At 42.7% G+C, this 14,710-nt stretch overlaps 1 protein-coding gene across 1 annotated transcript in view; it reads right to left on the bottom strand.

Annotated features, from left to right (window-relative positions):
• LOC137538252 (receptor-type tyrosine-protein phosphatase eta-like) overlaps positions 1–14,710 on the bottom strand; it is a 114,204-nt gene that overhangs the window by 40,932 nt on the left and 58,562 nt on the right. The window contains exons 7-10 of the mRNA XM_068260311.1: positions 6,646–6,730; positions 5,621–5,662; positions 3,157–3,247; positions 1,279–1,369 (exon numbers count right to left, since the gene is read on the bottom strand). Of these exons, the coding sequence (XP_068116412.1) occupies positions 1,279–1,369; positions 3,157–3,247; positions 5,621–5,662; positions 6,646–6,730 (309 nt within the window). The remainder of the gene's footprint in view (positions 1–1,278; positions 1,370–3,156; positions 3,248–5,620; positions 5,663–6,645; positions 6,731–14,710) is intronic.

Genomic DNA, 14,710 nt, shown 5'->3' with positions numbered 1-14,710 from the left:
CAGAGCCTACAAAAAATCTCTAGTCCGCCATATCTTGGCAGCAGCTAAATTAACCATTCCTAAATTCTGGAAATCCACTCAGGCCCCGAAGATCCAAGACTGGTTACAGGAACTTTCAGCTTTGAAACATACAGAATTACTGATCCACTTAGCCTCAGATAGGGAGGAGAAATATAAACTGATATGGAGGAGGTGGGAGGTGTTTACTCTTTCCGAGGAGGGGAAACTTTTACTTGAATCCGAAGTCTAACTCCTGTTGGGAATGTTTCAGGGAATAACGGTTATGCCTCTAGTGCTTCGGGGGGGGGGGGGGGGGGGGGGTCTGAGGGGCCCTCTTCTTCCCCTCTTCTTTCATTCTTGTTTTTCTTCTTTTTTCTCTCTCTCTGTTTTTGTCTTCTCTCCTCTACATGTTATGGTGTCCAGCATGGATTTATCAGACAGAAGAGCATAACGGGCAGTACAATTATTACTTTTGATCGTACCTCACCTGGATCCATGCTGAAGGATGATTCACCACTATGTATAATAATGCAAATTGTATTCTCGCTTTTTATATGTCTGCAGGGTCTTAGACCCATACTCTGTTATATTGCATCCTGCCCGGAAGATATGTAAGGCCATGTTGGCCACTGTTTGCTCTTATTTTTGTACTGTATGTTTCTATCTCTTTAAAAATTTTGAATAAACATTTATGATATTCAAAAAAAGAAGGGGGTACCGGCAAGCAGTGGTGGGGTGGTGAGGATTGGAGAAGGCGTTAGATCATCCAGAGACTTCTCTCGACTAAGGTAAGTGTCTAACTTTTATTTTTTTTTCTTCACAGTTTAGATTTAAGGCTGTGACCACATGTAATGTTTTTCAGTGGTGACGCAAACGTTCATTCGAAACTCTGTGATTTTTCTACCGTGTTTCCGAGTCCCCTCGCATAAAATTGTCTGCGATTACCTTTGACTGCCGGCATGTTAAAATGCAAACTAAATTGCCCAGGGAAAATTGCAGCTGTTTTCTAGAATGCAAGTGTGGTCCCAGCCTAAGAATAATCACTGTTACCGGCTGTAACATTTATTCTTCATGAAAAACAGACACAGATTGGCTCGGGGAACACATGTTCCATTGCACTAATCAGTGCTGCTTTGGGAGCATGCATGCACATGAGCATGTGCCCACAAGTACGGTTGTGCACATCGGCCTGGTGAGTGCAAGGATGTGAGACTCACGCCCTTACATGGATGGAGGAGGGAGGAGAGGACATCTACAAGTGATTAATTTACTACTTACACGGAAAGGCAGCATCAGGGCGGTTTTTCGCTGCATTGGCTGGCTTTGAAGCTATAGATGTGGACCGAGAAGCTCCAGCACATTGAAGGACCTAAACATGAGAAAAGCAAGACAGGAAAGTTACTGGCTGACTCCTGGCTGACCAAGAATTTCTGTGACCCTGAGGGCCCTTTCACACTGGGGCAGTGCGGTAAATTTACTGCACCCCACCGCAGCCTAATGTTAGTCTATGGAGTAGTTCATACTACCCACGTTGCATAACACTGTGCGTAATTGCCCTATCTAACACGCGCCCATACCTACGTTATCGTGCGGCTCGGATTACGTTTTTTTGCTCAAGATGCAGATAAGCCTGCCTCTGTGTAATGTTTACAAACAACATGGCTGCTGTCATTGTATCACAGGAAGAAATAATCATATTCTATTAAAGCTGTTTGCAGGCTGCAGCTAGATTTGTTGTGTAAACTATCTAAACTTTAGATAAGATATATAGACAAGCTACTTGTTGTAGTTCGTTTTTAATCTCGGATCCGCTTTAACATTAGTGTATAGAGTTTAGCTTGATAGGACTGCCCTGAAGCCGGCTTCGCAATTACGATGTAAAATCGCAATGTGAGATTTTGGGGAAAAATCTTAATTAATTGAATCTTTAAACATAATCATAAATTTTAATTGCGCAATTCTATGTAGTTTTTCGCGGAATTTTGTTCCGACATTAGTTTAGTTAATACCGAAGCTCCCATGCAGGCTAACATCACCATGACAGTTTCTAAACCATTTTTCCTTTCAATTTTCAAAATCCAAATGTTCTCAAAAACTACAAGGTCTTTTTGAAAAATCGGCAATCGATTTCCAATTCGATTTAATCGAACCAATCGGTTGATTGACAGCTGAAATCGACAGTGTATGGGCCCCTTTAACCTCCCACCGAGTCCCACCGCTGCACAGCCTAAAGGTGGCCATACACTTATAGATTTGCAGCAGATTCGACCATCAGATAGATTTCTGTCAGATGCCTGTCAGGTCGAATCTGATGTGTGCCACACACTAGGAACAGAATTCCAATAGATTTCAGAATGAAATGGAAATCTATTGGAAATCGATCTAAATGCATGATTGGACCATTAGATCCAATGCAACACTATGTGCCATCATCAACCTGCTGCCAGCAGCAGATCGACATAGATTTTCCATCCAGTCAGATAGATCAAATCGATCGAAATTGGCCACAAATCTATTGATCAGCTGATTTGAAAGAATCGGTTTCTGATCGATCGATGACTGAAATTGACCAGTGTATGGGCCCCTTTATTCTTGCTGCTACCCTCAGACAGCCCTGACCCTAGCCTTATCTGAATCCCTTCCCTGCCTCACACTTATCCCTAACCTTAACCTCCCACAATGATTTTTGGCCCTAGTCTATCTTCTCATCTATTGTCAGCCCTATCCCAGTCTCATTAAACAACCATTTTAAGTTCCGGTTGTGACTGTAGAATAAAGCGGACCCAAACCAAACATATTTTTAATTCAAAATATTTAGTTGCACCACTCTGACACATACAAAGCTAAATAAACACTCCTTCAAGCCTATGAGCATTTCAGTGCATGCTTTTCACCCTTCTCTTTTTATAACTAGGGTTATACAGGTGGCAGCCATTAGCAATTCCTCCTTTGCCGGACACCACCTAATCCACCAGTCTGCCAGATTCTGTCCCGGCAATATGAAAGGAAGGGAGGGGTTCCTCCAATAAATGTAACATATTTTAGATTTGTCATCATGCAGCTGGAAAAAAGGCTGCTATTTATTATTATAATTTAGAAAATAGATTTTTTTTTGAAATCTTGTATTTTTAATTTGAGTCCACTTTGGGTACATACTGATAGCTCCTTTCTGAAGTCTGTGATGTTCCTCTGTTTTTGTATTAAATATTCTTCAAAGTCTTCACTTTTTACAGCACAAGTCCTGAATCTTAAAGACAAAAAAGGAAACCATAAGGCACAACTAAACCTAAAACTCAACTAGGCAAATATTAACAGCGATTAGCATGATAACTAATTATAACCACAGGGTGTAGAAGCTGCCAAATGTGCTTGTCACTGCAATGCTGCGTTCTTCCTCCCCCCTCTGGATTCGCCCGTCAGGTGGATCAAACAAGTCTGGCTCTTTGACACACATATCCCCGAAAATAAGACACTTTTTTTTTTTTTTTAATTTAAATTTTTCCTCCAAAAGATGTGCTAGGGTGTATTTTCGGGGATGTTGTTTATTTTGAGGGGTGATGCTATGTTAGCGTATGGGGAGGTGTGCAGTCTCTTCCTGCATCACCCTTGTGGCTGCATCCCCATCCGTTGAGCGGCTGCAGTGAAGATGTGGAGGATAGAGGGACTGAGCGAAGTGGTTTGGAGGAAGCCTATGAAAAATATGATTGAGACCTGGATGAGTAGATTGAGCAGCACTTCACTGAGCTTACCACTGCCATACATACTTATCAGAGCATAACTGAACGACGCCCTTTGACCCGGTTGCAGCACCCATTGATTGTGACGAGAGGGGAGCGCAGTGCATGTGTGGCAATCGGGTCAAAGGGCGCCAGTGGCGTAGCAATAGAGTAAGCAGAGCTTCAAACCGCACCCGGGCCCTTGGGCCAGAGGGGCCCACTAAGGGCCTTCCTTCATCCATCTTGTTAGCTTTTTATTGGTGCTATGTTGATAATGAACACCTCTATGTGTGCATTGAATAGTGGTAACCCATAACAAGCTATTTTCTCACTCTGATTACACCTCTCTGACACTGCAGCTGTCCTTGGTTGGTTTTGGGGCTCCATATCAATACAGTGCTTGGGGCCCCATGTAAAACTCGCACCGGGGCCCCAAGCTCCTCCTTAGTTACGCTACTGAAGGGTGCAAACCATCTTAGGATACTGCAGCCGTTTATAGGGGAATGGAGGGGAACGCAGCCACAAGGGACATACGGTAAGGGACTGCACACCTCCCCATACACTAACACAGAGTCCGATTTCCTTAAAGGGGCACTATGGTGAAAAATTGTAAAATTAAAAATAACATACACATAAGAAGTACATTTTTTCCAGAGTAAAATGAGTCATAAATTACTTTCCTCCTATGTTGCTGTCACTTACAGTAGGTAGTAGAAATCTGACAGAAGTGACAGGTTTTGGACTAGCCCATCACTTCATAGGGGATTCTCAGGGATTAATTTATTTTCAAAAGCACTTAGTGAATGGCAGTTCTGTGCAAGTGCCAAAAAACTGTAGCGCGCAGGGAGGCTGGCCAGCATCATTGTTTAAATCCTTTTTGGGAATATCTTTATTTAAAGACTAAAAGCCTTGCTGAGAATCCCCTATGAAGAGATGGACTAGTTCAAAACCTGTCCCTTCTGTCAGATTTCTACTACCTACTGCAAGTGACAGCAACATAGGAGAAAAGTAATTTATGGCTCATTTTACTCTGGAAAAAACGTACTTCTTATTTGTCTATGTTTGTACATATTTAAAATTTTACAATTTTTCGCCATAGTGCCCCTTTAACAGCTAGAGCTTCTTTTCGGGGAAACACAATAGGAAGATCAATAACGCCAGACTTTATTTCCTAGAAGAATCCAACATTACAGTAGAGAGCCTGAGTCTATATGGTGACTACACAAGGAGATGGGATATTATGGTTCACAATTTCTCAAACGTCATATTATTATCACATACTGTAGCTCCTCCCAACTGTCCCTCTTTTGGAGGGACAGTCCCTCTTTGGGTACCCTGTCCCTCCTCATGTATCCCTCTTTCAGGACTGATGTACTGTACAGATCTACTGTATGTAATATATGTATTTTTCTAGCGGAAAAGGCATTTCATTGAAACCTAAAACCTTAATTTCCATCCATTAAATTGATATACTTCTTGTTTTAAAATGTTAATATGAAGGAAAGTGAACCAGGATAGAAAGGATCGGTGTGGTTTGAATTATAAAACAACCTATTTTTCTTATAAAATATTAATGGTATGTGTGACTAGAGGGAGTGCTGGGAGCGAGGTTAGGGGTGTGGCAGGGGCGTGGTCTAAGTGTCCCTCTTTCTCATCTCAAAACGTTGGGAGTTGTATTATTATTATTTATTGTATTTATACGCCAACATATTACATAGAGCTGGACAATAGATAATTGGCGTTCACAACAGGAAATCATGTGATCCATGAGATCCTCAGTCTATATGGATATGTTACCCACAATAATAAATGTTATCATTTACAATGAACAACATAAATGCTTTTAGAAGTTGTCTTGTTCAGAACATTCACAATATGAAGATGTGGACAATGGACAGACTTACTCATCGTTGGCATTTCTGGTTCTGGAATCATGACTCCTTTTTCTGCAATGAATAGAAACAATCGCACATTAATAATTTCTGTATATAGAAAATGTTCTTCCAGGAGTGGGATATACTGTATTTTTTGGACTATAAGACACTTTTTCTCCCCCAAAAGTGTGTGTGGGGGGAAGTCACTGTGTCTTATAGTCCAAATGCAGGGAGTTCCTGACTTGAGAACGCCTGCCAATAGAAACCTTCAACCCGCTGCAATGTCGGGGACTCCCTGTACTGTGCCCATGCAGAGGAGGACACAGGGGGATAAATGGAGGACAGAGGGGTGCACACATTTTATATAGTAAATAAAGTTAAAACTGTTTCAGGCATTCTCCATCTTTACTGCCTCTGGCTGAAGCCAATCCTGATGTAATTTCCTCCCTCCCTCTTTTTTTCTCCTGCCTGAAATGGTGTATACATTGCTAGCCCTTCTCCCCAGTGAGCTCTCTAATAGAAAGTACACTGTTCTATCTAGTTTGCTTTGTAAACACATATGAGCACAGCATAGATTGTATTTCAGCAGCTTCTGCGGGGGGTGGGGTGTATTTCCCTTCTCAGCCTCGTGTCACACTGAACTACCCTCAGCCAATCAGCAAGGAGCAGGAATGTGGGAGGGGAGATAACAGGCTTCCCTCTCCCCAGCAATGTACAAGAAAAGAGCCAGGCTAACTGAGATAAGATTTATTACAGCAGACCAGCAGACACATTTATGATTATATTGGAATGCTTGCAATACAGGGTCAGGATGTAGAACTGCATAATAAACACAGAGCAGTGGGGATAATTGGAATTTGATTTTATGGCTGCCAATCCTGCTTTAAAGTGGTGCATGGTATATAAATGGGTAAAACGGAATTTCTGCTCAAATTTGAAGATTTTGGCAAACATTTCTGTAAGGCTGTAATCATTAGTTTTTGTCATGCCAAGAGGCAAGTCATGCTCTGGAAATCTTCACTGAACTTTGATAAATGTGCGTGTTATAATGTTACCTTGCAAAATGGTAAATCACAAAAGCCAAAATACAGAGGACCAAAAACGCTGCAATGCTTCCAACGGCAGCACCCACAATGACTCCTGGAGGAAGACATAAGATGGCGTATTACCAGACACGTTATTTCAGGTTGTGCTATGAGTAGTCTATCAATGTTATACTCTTTAACCATTTCAGCCCGCGGGGATTTTTCACCTTATGTAACAGAGCAATTTTCACCTCCCATTCATTCGCTAATAAATTTATCACTACTTATCACAATTTATTGATCTATATCTTGTTTATTCTGCCACTAATTAGGCTTTCTTTGGGTGGTACATTTTGCTAAGAATTTTTTTTTTATAAATGCATTTTAACAGGATTAATAAGAAAAAATAGAATATTATTTCTCAGTTTTCGGCCATTATAGTTTTAAAATAATCCACGCTACCATAATTAAAACCTATGTATTTTATTTGCCTGTTTGTCTCAGTTATTACACCATTTACATTATGTCCCTATCACAATGTATGGCGCCAATATTTTATTTGGAAATAAAGGTGCATTTTTTCTGTTTTGCGTCCATCACTATTTACAAGCTTATAATTTTAAAAATGTTCGTAGTACTGTATACCCCCTTCACATGCATACTTAAAAAGTTCAGACCCTTAGGTAACTATTTACGTATTTATTTATTTTTTTTATTGTCATTTTTTTTTCCATTAAAAATTTTATTTGGGTAATATTTTGGTGTGGGAAATAAACAGTTAATTTTTAATATTAGATGTGTAAATTGTAATGTAAAAAATATTTAGATGTAGTTTTACTATTTGGCCGCAAGATGGCCACCTTAAATTTTTTTTTTCTCCTTGTGCTTCTCGCTAACCGGAAGCACAAGGATGAGGTGGAAATTTTTACGTGCAGAAAGACTGAAGCCTCTAGTTAGAGCGCTTCGGTTTTTCTGCTGGGGACGCGGATCGGTGATCGGAAAACCATGTTCCCGTTCACTGATCCCAGGGCTACCGGGGGACACCACGGGAGCGCACCGCCGCCAAAGCGCGGCACCGCAGCAGAGCAGCTGCCCGGACGTGAGCTTCACGTCCTGGCGGCAGAAATGGTTAAAGAGGAACTTTAGCGAAAAGGGTAAACAAATAAATCAATACATTGCAAAGTGAGAAGTTACAAAATAGAAGAGAGATCAAAAAATGATTGCTATTCGCCATGTAATTTGTTAATAAAAATCCTAATAATGAATCCTAACATTTGTATAGCACTTTTCTCCTGTTGGACTCAAAGGGCTTGATTCACAAAGCCGTAATAACTGTTATCACGGCTGTGAAAAAGTGCAACCGGTTATCGTGGACAAAAATTCACGTTCGCGCAATAACGCAAATTTTCGCACGTTAACCTTCGCGTTAGTCTGATTACGCGAATTTATCATGCGAACGCGTACCGTTAACGTGCAAAAAATTGCATTATCTCGCAAACGCAAATGTTTGCGCGTGATAACCGTTTTCATGCTACATTTCGCATGAAGCACTTTTCACAGCATGATAACAGTTATCACTGCTTTGTGAATCAAAGCTCAAAGCGTTCAAGAGCTGCAGCCACTGGTGGGACGTACTCAAGAGGCCACCCTGCAGTGTTAGGGAGTCTATTCTTACTGAATAGGTACGGACTCTAGAAAAAAAACTAGGCAGCACCAACTGCCATTATCTATAATCACACCCCCTAACAATGCGATAGGCAAAAAGGCTGTTTTTTTTTTTATAGATACACATATGCACAGAGGGATATTCTCCTTGCTTGGAAGTTGGAAACAGCTGTTATTTCCCACAATGCAATGAGGTTCACAGACAGGAAACTGTCAGGACCATGGTCATGACATCACACTGTGGGAGGGGTTGCACCACAATATCAGCCACGCAGACCACCCCTGATGATCTATTAGAGAAAAGGTAAAGATCTCTCATGGGATATGGGGTATCAGCTACTGGTTGAGATGAAGTCCAATCCATAGGTACACTTCTTCTTTAGATTATACTTTGGGACTCGAAGCACACACCCTGAACCAACTTTGTTTGCTTGACATTTCCCATTTGTACAGAAACAACACTCTTTGCTGTTCCATTATCATAGAACAAGGCAAAGTAATGCTCCATTCATCAGTAACTATCCTATGCTAAGCAGTGGGCAACACAACCCTGCAACACCCATCCATTTAACAGCGATTTTTGCTACTCATAGCATATGTCCAAGGCCGGATTTTCAATAAGGCACTGTAGGCACATGGCTACAGGCGCCTGATGATGGAAAGGTGGCTCACTTCCCTCCCTCCTTCCCTATGCAGAGTTCTGAGCAGAGTGTAAATGGGAGGTTACTCACTTGGCTCTCGGCATTCCACTGACGAGATCTCCTTTCAGCTGGGGACATCTTTATGTAACTCACACTTGGGGACACCTCTAGCTAGTTAGTATTAGGTTATCACCTAGTACCCTAAATATTAAGAGGCATATGTGGCTAACTAGGTTGGGCAGAGGTGACAGCTGGGCCAGACAGCGTACGTACGTTGAGTTTTTTTGTTTTTTGGGGGGAAAGCGGTGACTGTGGGTTCATGGAGGTCGAAGTCTAGGCTGCCAGAACATTTGTACCTATAGGCTTTGATGTAAATCCGGGCCTACGATATGTCTGTTGTGTTAATACCAAATAGAAATAACTATTCGTTTTTAAGTGATTAGTTGATGTTAAAGTGGACCCAAACTAAAAATACAAGATTTCAGAAATAAAATCTATTTTCTAAATTATAACAATAAATAGCAGCCTTTTTTCAGCTGCATGATGACAAATATAAAATATTTTACATTTATTGGAGGAACCCCTCCCTTCCTTTCATATTGCCGGCAAATAATCCGGCAAACTGGTGGAGTAGATGGTGTCCAGCAAAGGAGGAATTGCTAATGGCTGCCCCCAGTATAACCCTAGTTATGCAAAGAGGAGGGTGAAAAGCATGCACTGAAATGCTCTTAGGCTTGAAGGAGTGTTGTAACGATTGTGGAACTTTCTCCGTGATCAGCGCACACCGCGTGCGCTGACACGGCGGAAATCCTCCACAAGCGTATATTTGCAGGCACCCAGCAAAAGGTGCTACGCACCTGTAGAGGGAAATTCCTGTCGGCAGATGGCGCTGGGGAGTGCAGAGGAACCAATCCTCTGTACCTCCACAAGCGCCAGACAGGAATTGTACGAAGCGCAGAATGCAATCACAAGAGAAGCGATTGCGAATGAGATTGAGCAAAGGGATAGGTTGTATGTGTGTGCGCCAATCCAGTCGCCACCCCGCGACCGCGCACACACAACAGCAGATACGAAATAGGAACGCGATCGCGAGAGGTGCGATCGCCAGACGTGACACAAGGCAGATCGGAATAGAATACGAGGGTAGCAAAGGCACAGCAAATACAATAAGGAGATACGGAAAATAACAAACGCTAGCTAACCGCGAACACCGCACTCATTCGCAACAGTGCACGCGGTTATGCGCGATCTCCACGTGATAAGCACAATAGAGACAAGCACGCCTAACTAACCATTAACAGACAAACATGAAACAGAGGACGCGAGCGCTTGCTTAACGGTTACCTCACCGAGCCTCCAGCAAGCGTAGCGGACAAGACAGACACACAAAAACAGGGACAAACGAGAGATAGGATCCACAGCACTAGCGAAAAGTGGCTAGCGTGATCCAGGTACAGAGTAGCAGAACAGAAGGATCCCCAGCGCTAGCGAAAAGTAGCTAGCGCAATCCCAGAAGACAGAACAGAAGGATCCCCAGCGCTAGCGAAAAGTAGCTAGCGCGATCCCAGGAGACAGAACAGAAGAGATAGCTGGTAGCAACCGCTGCACCAGCTATACTCCAAGAACAGAGATCAGAACCATTTCCTGCCGACCACCATTGGGGCAGGACAATGGCAACAGGCAAGACAAGACAGAACAGGCAATACAGATAATACAATCTGACTGGGCTAGAAGGGGAGCCTAAAGCAACCCCCAGGAATTAACTATACTAGATAGCAATGGCTGACACTCCAGCAGTGTCCATCAGGAACAGACCATGGAAAGGAAATGACCAGCAAAGCCTTCTGGCAAACATAAAGCTCTTATAGTGCCAGTCATCAAAGAAGGCAGGTAGGGGATTTGCATAACGAATGTATGCAAATTCCCCAGCAAGAGAACAGACCAGAAACTTGCAATGGAAAGACAGGTCTCTGTTCCAGAGACCTGCAGCCCACAGACTAGAGGAATGGACAAACAGCTGTCTGTCTGTGCAGCCAGCTGAGCGGATCATCACAAGTGTTTATTTATCTTTGTATGTGTCAGAGTGGTGCAACTAAATATTTTGAATTAAAAAAATGTTTGGTTTGGGTCCACTTTAAATGTTTACAACAGGTGGAGGTAAGGGTCAAGGTTAGGCACAAAGATTTGGTTACAGCAGTAAGAATAGGCTGTGGTTAGTGCTAGGCATAGTCTTAGAGGAAGGTGAAGGTTTGGTTTAGGGTTAGGGTGATGGGGTTTTTTTCCTGGGATACTATGGCTGTCCCTGCTGCTTTGTTATTAAGCAAAATTTACTTTTGATCAGTAAAAAACATAGCTTATCAGAAAACACACTGCATTAAAGTGACACTGAAACAAAAAAAACCTTATGATATAATTAATTGTATGTGTAGTGCGGATAATGAATAGAACATCAGTAGCAAAGGAAAGAATCTCATATTTTTATTTTCAATTATATTGCTTTATTTTTATAACATTGCATCATCCTCTAATATTTGTAGTGTATAAACTACACTGTATTTTAAACTATGAAATAGAGCAGAGCTAATGACCCTTTGAACTTTCCTGCAGTCAAACCTTAAAAACCACTTAACGTTTGTGCGGCGGCTGGTCGTTTGTGGTTTTACATGGTTCCATGTCAGTTCAAGGAGGGTGTCTCCATGAATAGCCTGCGAGCCTCTGATCGCGGCTCGCAGGCCAATTGTAAACACGCGGGGAGGAAATCCCCGCTGTTTACATCAATACGGCGCTGCTGTAAAGGAGATCGGTGACCCCCTGCCTCTGATTGGCCGGGGATCGCCGGCATTTGATAGGCTGAAGCCTATCCTAGGCGGCTCATAGGAAAAGGGAGAGGGAGGGAGAGGAAGGGAGGGCGGAAATCGCTGCAGAGGGGGGCTTTGAGGAGCCCCCCCGCTCGGCCACACGGAGCAGCGGCGATCAGACCCCCCCCCCAGCAGGTCATCCCCCTAGTGGGGAAAAAAGGGGGGAAGTCTGGTCGCCCTGCGTGGTTCCCGATCTGTGCTGTGGGCTGGAGAGCCCACGCAGCACAGAATCATCCACAATAGCGTAGTCCTTAAGTGGTTACAAGAAACAGCGAGAGACAGGTTGAGATAAGTTACGGTGACCATACGTCCTGCTTTGCCCGGGACAGGTCCCGTATTCGGGGTCCCCTGTCCCCTGTCCAAGGCTGCGCTAGGTCCTGGGAAACGTCCCGCTTTTAGCTGCGGGACATCCCGGCCTCAGGACTCTTGCCACCGTACGACTGCATGAACTGGCCGCGGCGTCTAATATCCGCCGTGCCAGTTCAAAGCCCGCAGTCCCGCTCCAGCCTGCATAGTCTTCTGGCAGGCAGAGCAGGGCTACGGGAAGATGGCATCCGAAGCCCTGTACTGGAGACTATGTGTGTCTCCAGTACATAGCTTCGGGCGCCATCTTCTCGTAGCCCTGCTATTCCATTCAGCGTGGGAGACTGCAGGAGGATCGTCCGGGGAGCTGCCCGTCAGAGGCCGGCGGGAGAGGAGACTTCTGTCAGGTGAGTAAATTCTTTTTTTTTTGCAGGTGAAATGCTGCCCACATTTTGCGTTATTTTCTGCTGAAATGTTGACCACATTGCGTTATTTTCTGCTGAAATGTTGACCACATTGCGTTATTTTCTGCTGAAATGTTGACCACATTGCGTTATTTTCTGTTGAAACGTTGCCCACATTGCATTATTTTTTGCTGAAATGTTGCCCACATTGCGTTATTTTCTGCTGAAATGTTGACCACATTGCGTTATTTTCTGCTGAAATGTTGACCACATTGCATTATTTTCTGTTGAAACGTTGCCCACATTGCGTTATTTTCTGTTGAAATGTTGCCCACATTGCGTTTGTTTTCTGCTGAAATGTGGACCAAATTGCGTTTGTTTTCTGCTGAAATTTTGCCAACATTGCGTTATTTTCTGCTGAAATGTTGCCCAAATTGCATGTGTATTCTGCTGAAATGTTGCCCACATTGCGTTTATTTTCTGGTGTCTGGGGTAACTGTTGCTGCATTTATTATTTAATGGTCAGAGTTGGCTATATTTGCTGCTTTGGGGTTACGGTTACACTCCGCCCATACAATGTCTTGGCCACGCCCATTTTTCGGTGCGCCGCGCGTTCCTCCGACTTCCCCCCTCCGCCCACTTGGGCATCTGGTCACTGTAGATAAGTGCTTCAAAAAACAGCACTGTAGTCTACCAAGCTTGGTTCGAAAAGCTCAGAGAAGCTCTTTTGCAGAGATAACAACTGAAGTTTCTTAAAGAGGAGCTGTCAGCCATACTATATCAGAAAAAAACATATATAAGTAGATAAATACTTGCTCTATTTACATAACATATGTATTGCACTGTCCACATTTTGATTTTAGTGTTTTTCTATAGTAAAAAAAAAGATAGAATACTTCTTAGGATTCTCCATTTAACTGTGTCTATCTTGAAGCCAATCCTGATGTAATTTCCTCCCTTACTTTCCCCTGCGTGATAGTGTATGCATTGCCTGCCCTCCTCCCAGTCTTCAGGCACTTCCACCTAGTTCTGCAACAGAAAGTGCATTGTCTCATCATTAGAAATAATGGCCAATCAGAGAGGAACAGAGATGTGGGAGGGGAAAACAGGAGGGAAAGAGGCTTTAGCCAATCAGGCTGCATTAGTTAAGTCTGAGAAGAAGTAAAGAAGCAAAACAAGACAACCCAGCATGCCCTGCAACTTCCTTTGTGCAGCAATGCACCATATAAGAGTCAGGTAAACTGGGGAATGATCATTTATCAACAAGAAAAGTAATAGTGATTTTAAATTTTTGGATTGCCTGGTTAGCATCCTTATTGATTTTTTATTTTATGCCCAACAGCTACACTTTAACTCTTCCTGTACTGGAAACAATATGAGATTCTGTTATTTGCAACTAATGTTCTAGTTCTCAGCTGCACTACACATACAACTCATTGAGCTTAATTCACTAAGACAAATAGCATGCCTTATACATTAATATGCCTTATCAAAGTTTACACGCCTTATCAGAGAAGCATAGCAAGCGCTACAAACTTATGCCTGCTAATTGGCAATGACCGGAGCTCCATTTGTCCTGCCCTGAGCCCCTGCGGGTTCGTAGTGCTTGCTTTGCTACTCTGATAAGGCATGTTAACTTTGATAAGACGTGTTATCTCTGATAAGGCATGTTAACTCGGATAAGGCATGCTATTTGTCTTAGTAAATCAAGCCCATTATATCATAAGTTTATTTTCACTTCAGATTCCCCTTAAAGAGAAACTCCGACCAAGAATTGAACTTTATCCCAATCAGTAGCTGATACCCCCTTTTACATGAAAAATCTATTCCTTTTCACAAACAGACCATCAGGGGCACTGTATGACTGATATTGTGGTGAAACCCCTCCCACAAGAAACTCTGAGGACCGTGGTACTCCTGGCAGTTTCTTGTCTGTGAACCTAATTGCATTGTGGGAAATAGCAGTTTACAGCTGTTTCCAACTGCCAAAAAAACATGCAGCAGCGACATAGCCTGCCAACAGTAAAAATGTCACCATGTAATAAATGTCAAAATGTAAATCATTGATTTAAAAGATTTTACAAACACTGACTTAATCATTTATACATAATTATTGTAAAAATGAAGCACTTTTTTATTACATTATTTTCACTGGAGTTCCTCTTTAAGAATGAGTATATATACAGAAAAAGAATACGAGATGACACAACTAAGGTTCCAAGTT

This window comes from Hyperolius riggenbachi, chromosome 11, assembly GCF_040937935.1.
Source record: "Hyperolius riggenbachi isolate aHypRig1 chromosome 11, aHypRig1.pri, whole genome shotgun sequence".
Taxonomy (NCBI): domain Eukaryota; kingdom Metazoa; phylum Chordata; class Amphibia; order Anura; family Hyperoliidae; genus Hyperolius; species Hyperolius riggenbachi.
The sequence above is the reverse complement of the archived record's forward strand: the minus strand, read 5'-3'. Positions and strand labels throughout refer to the sequence as shown.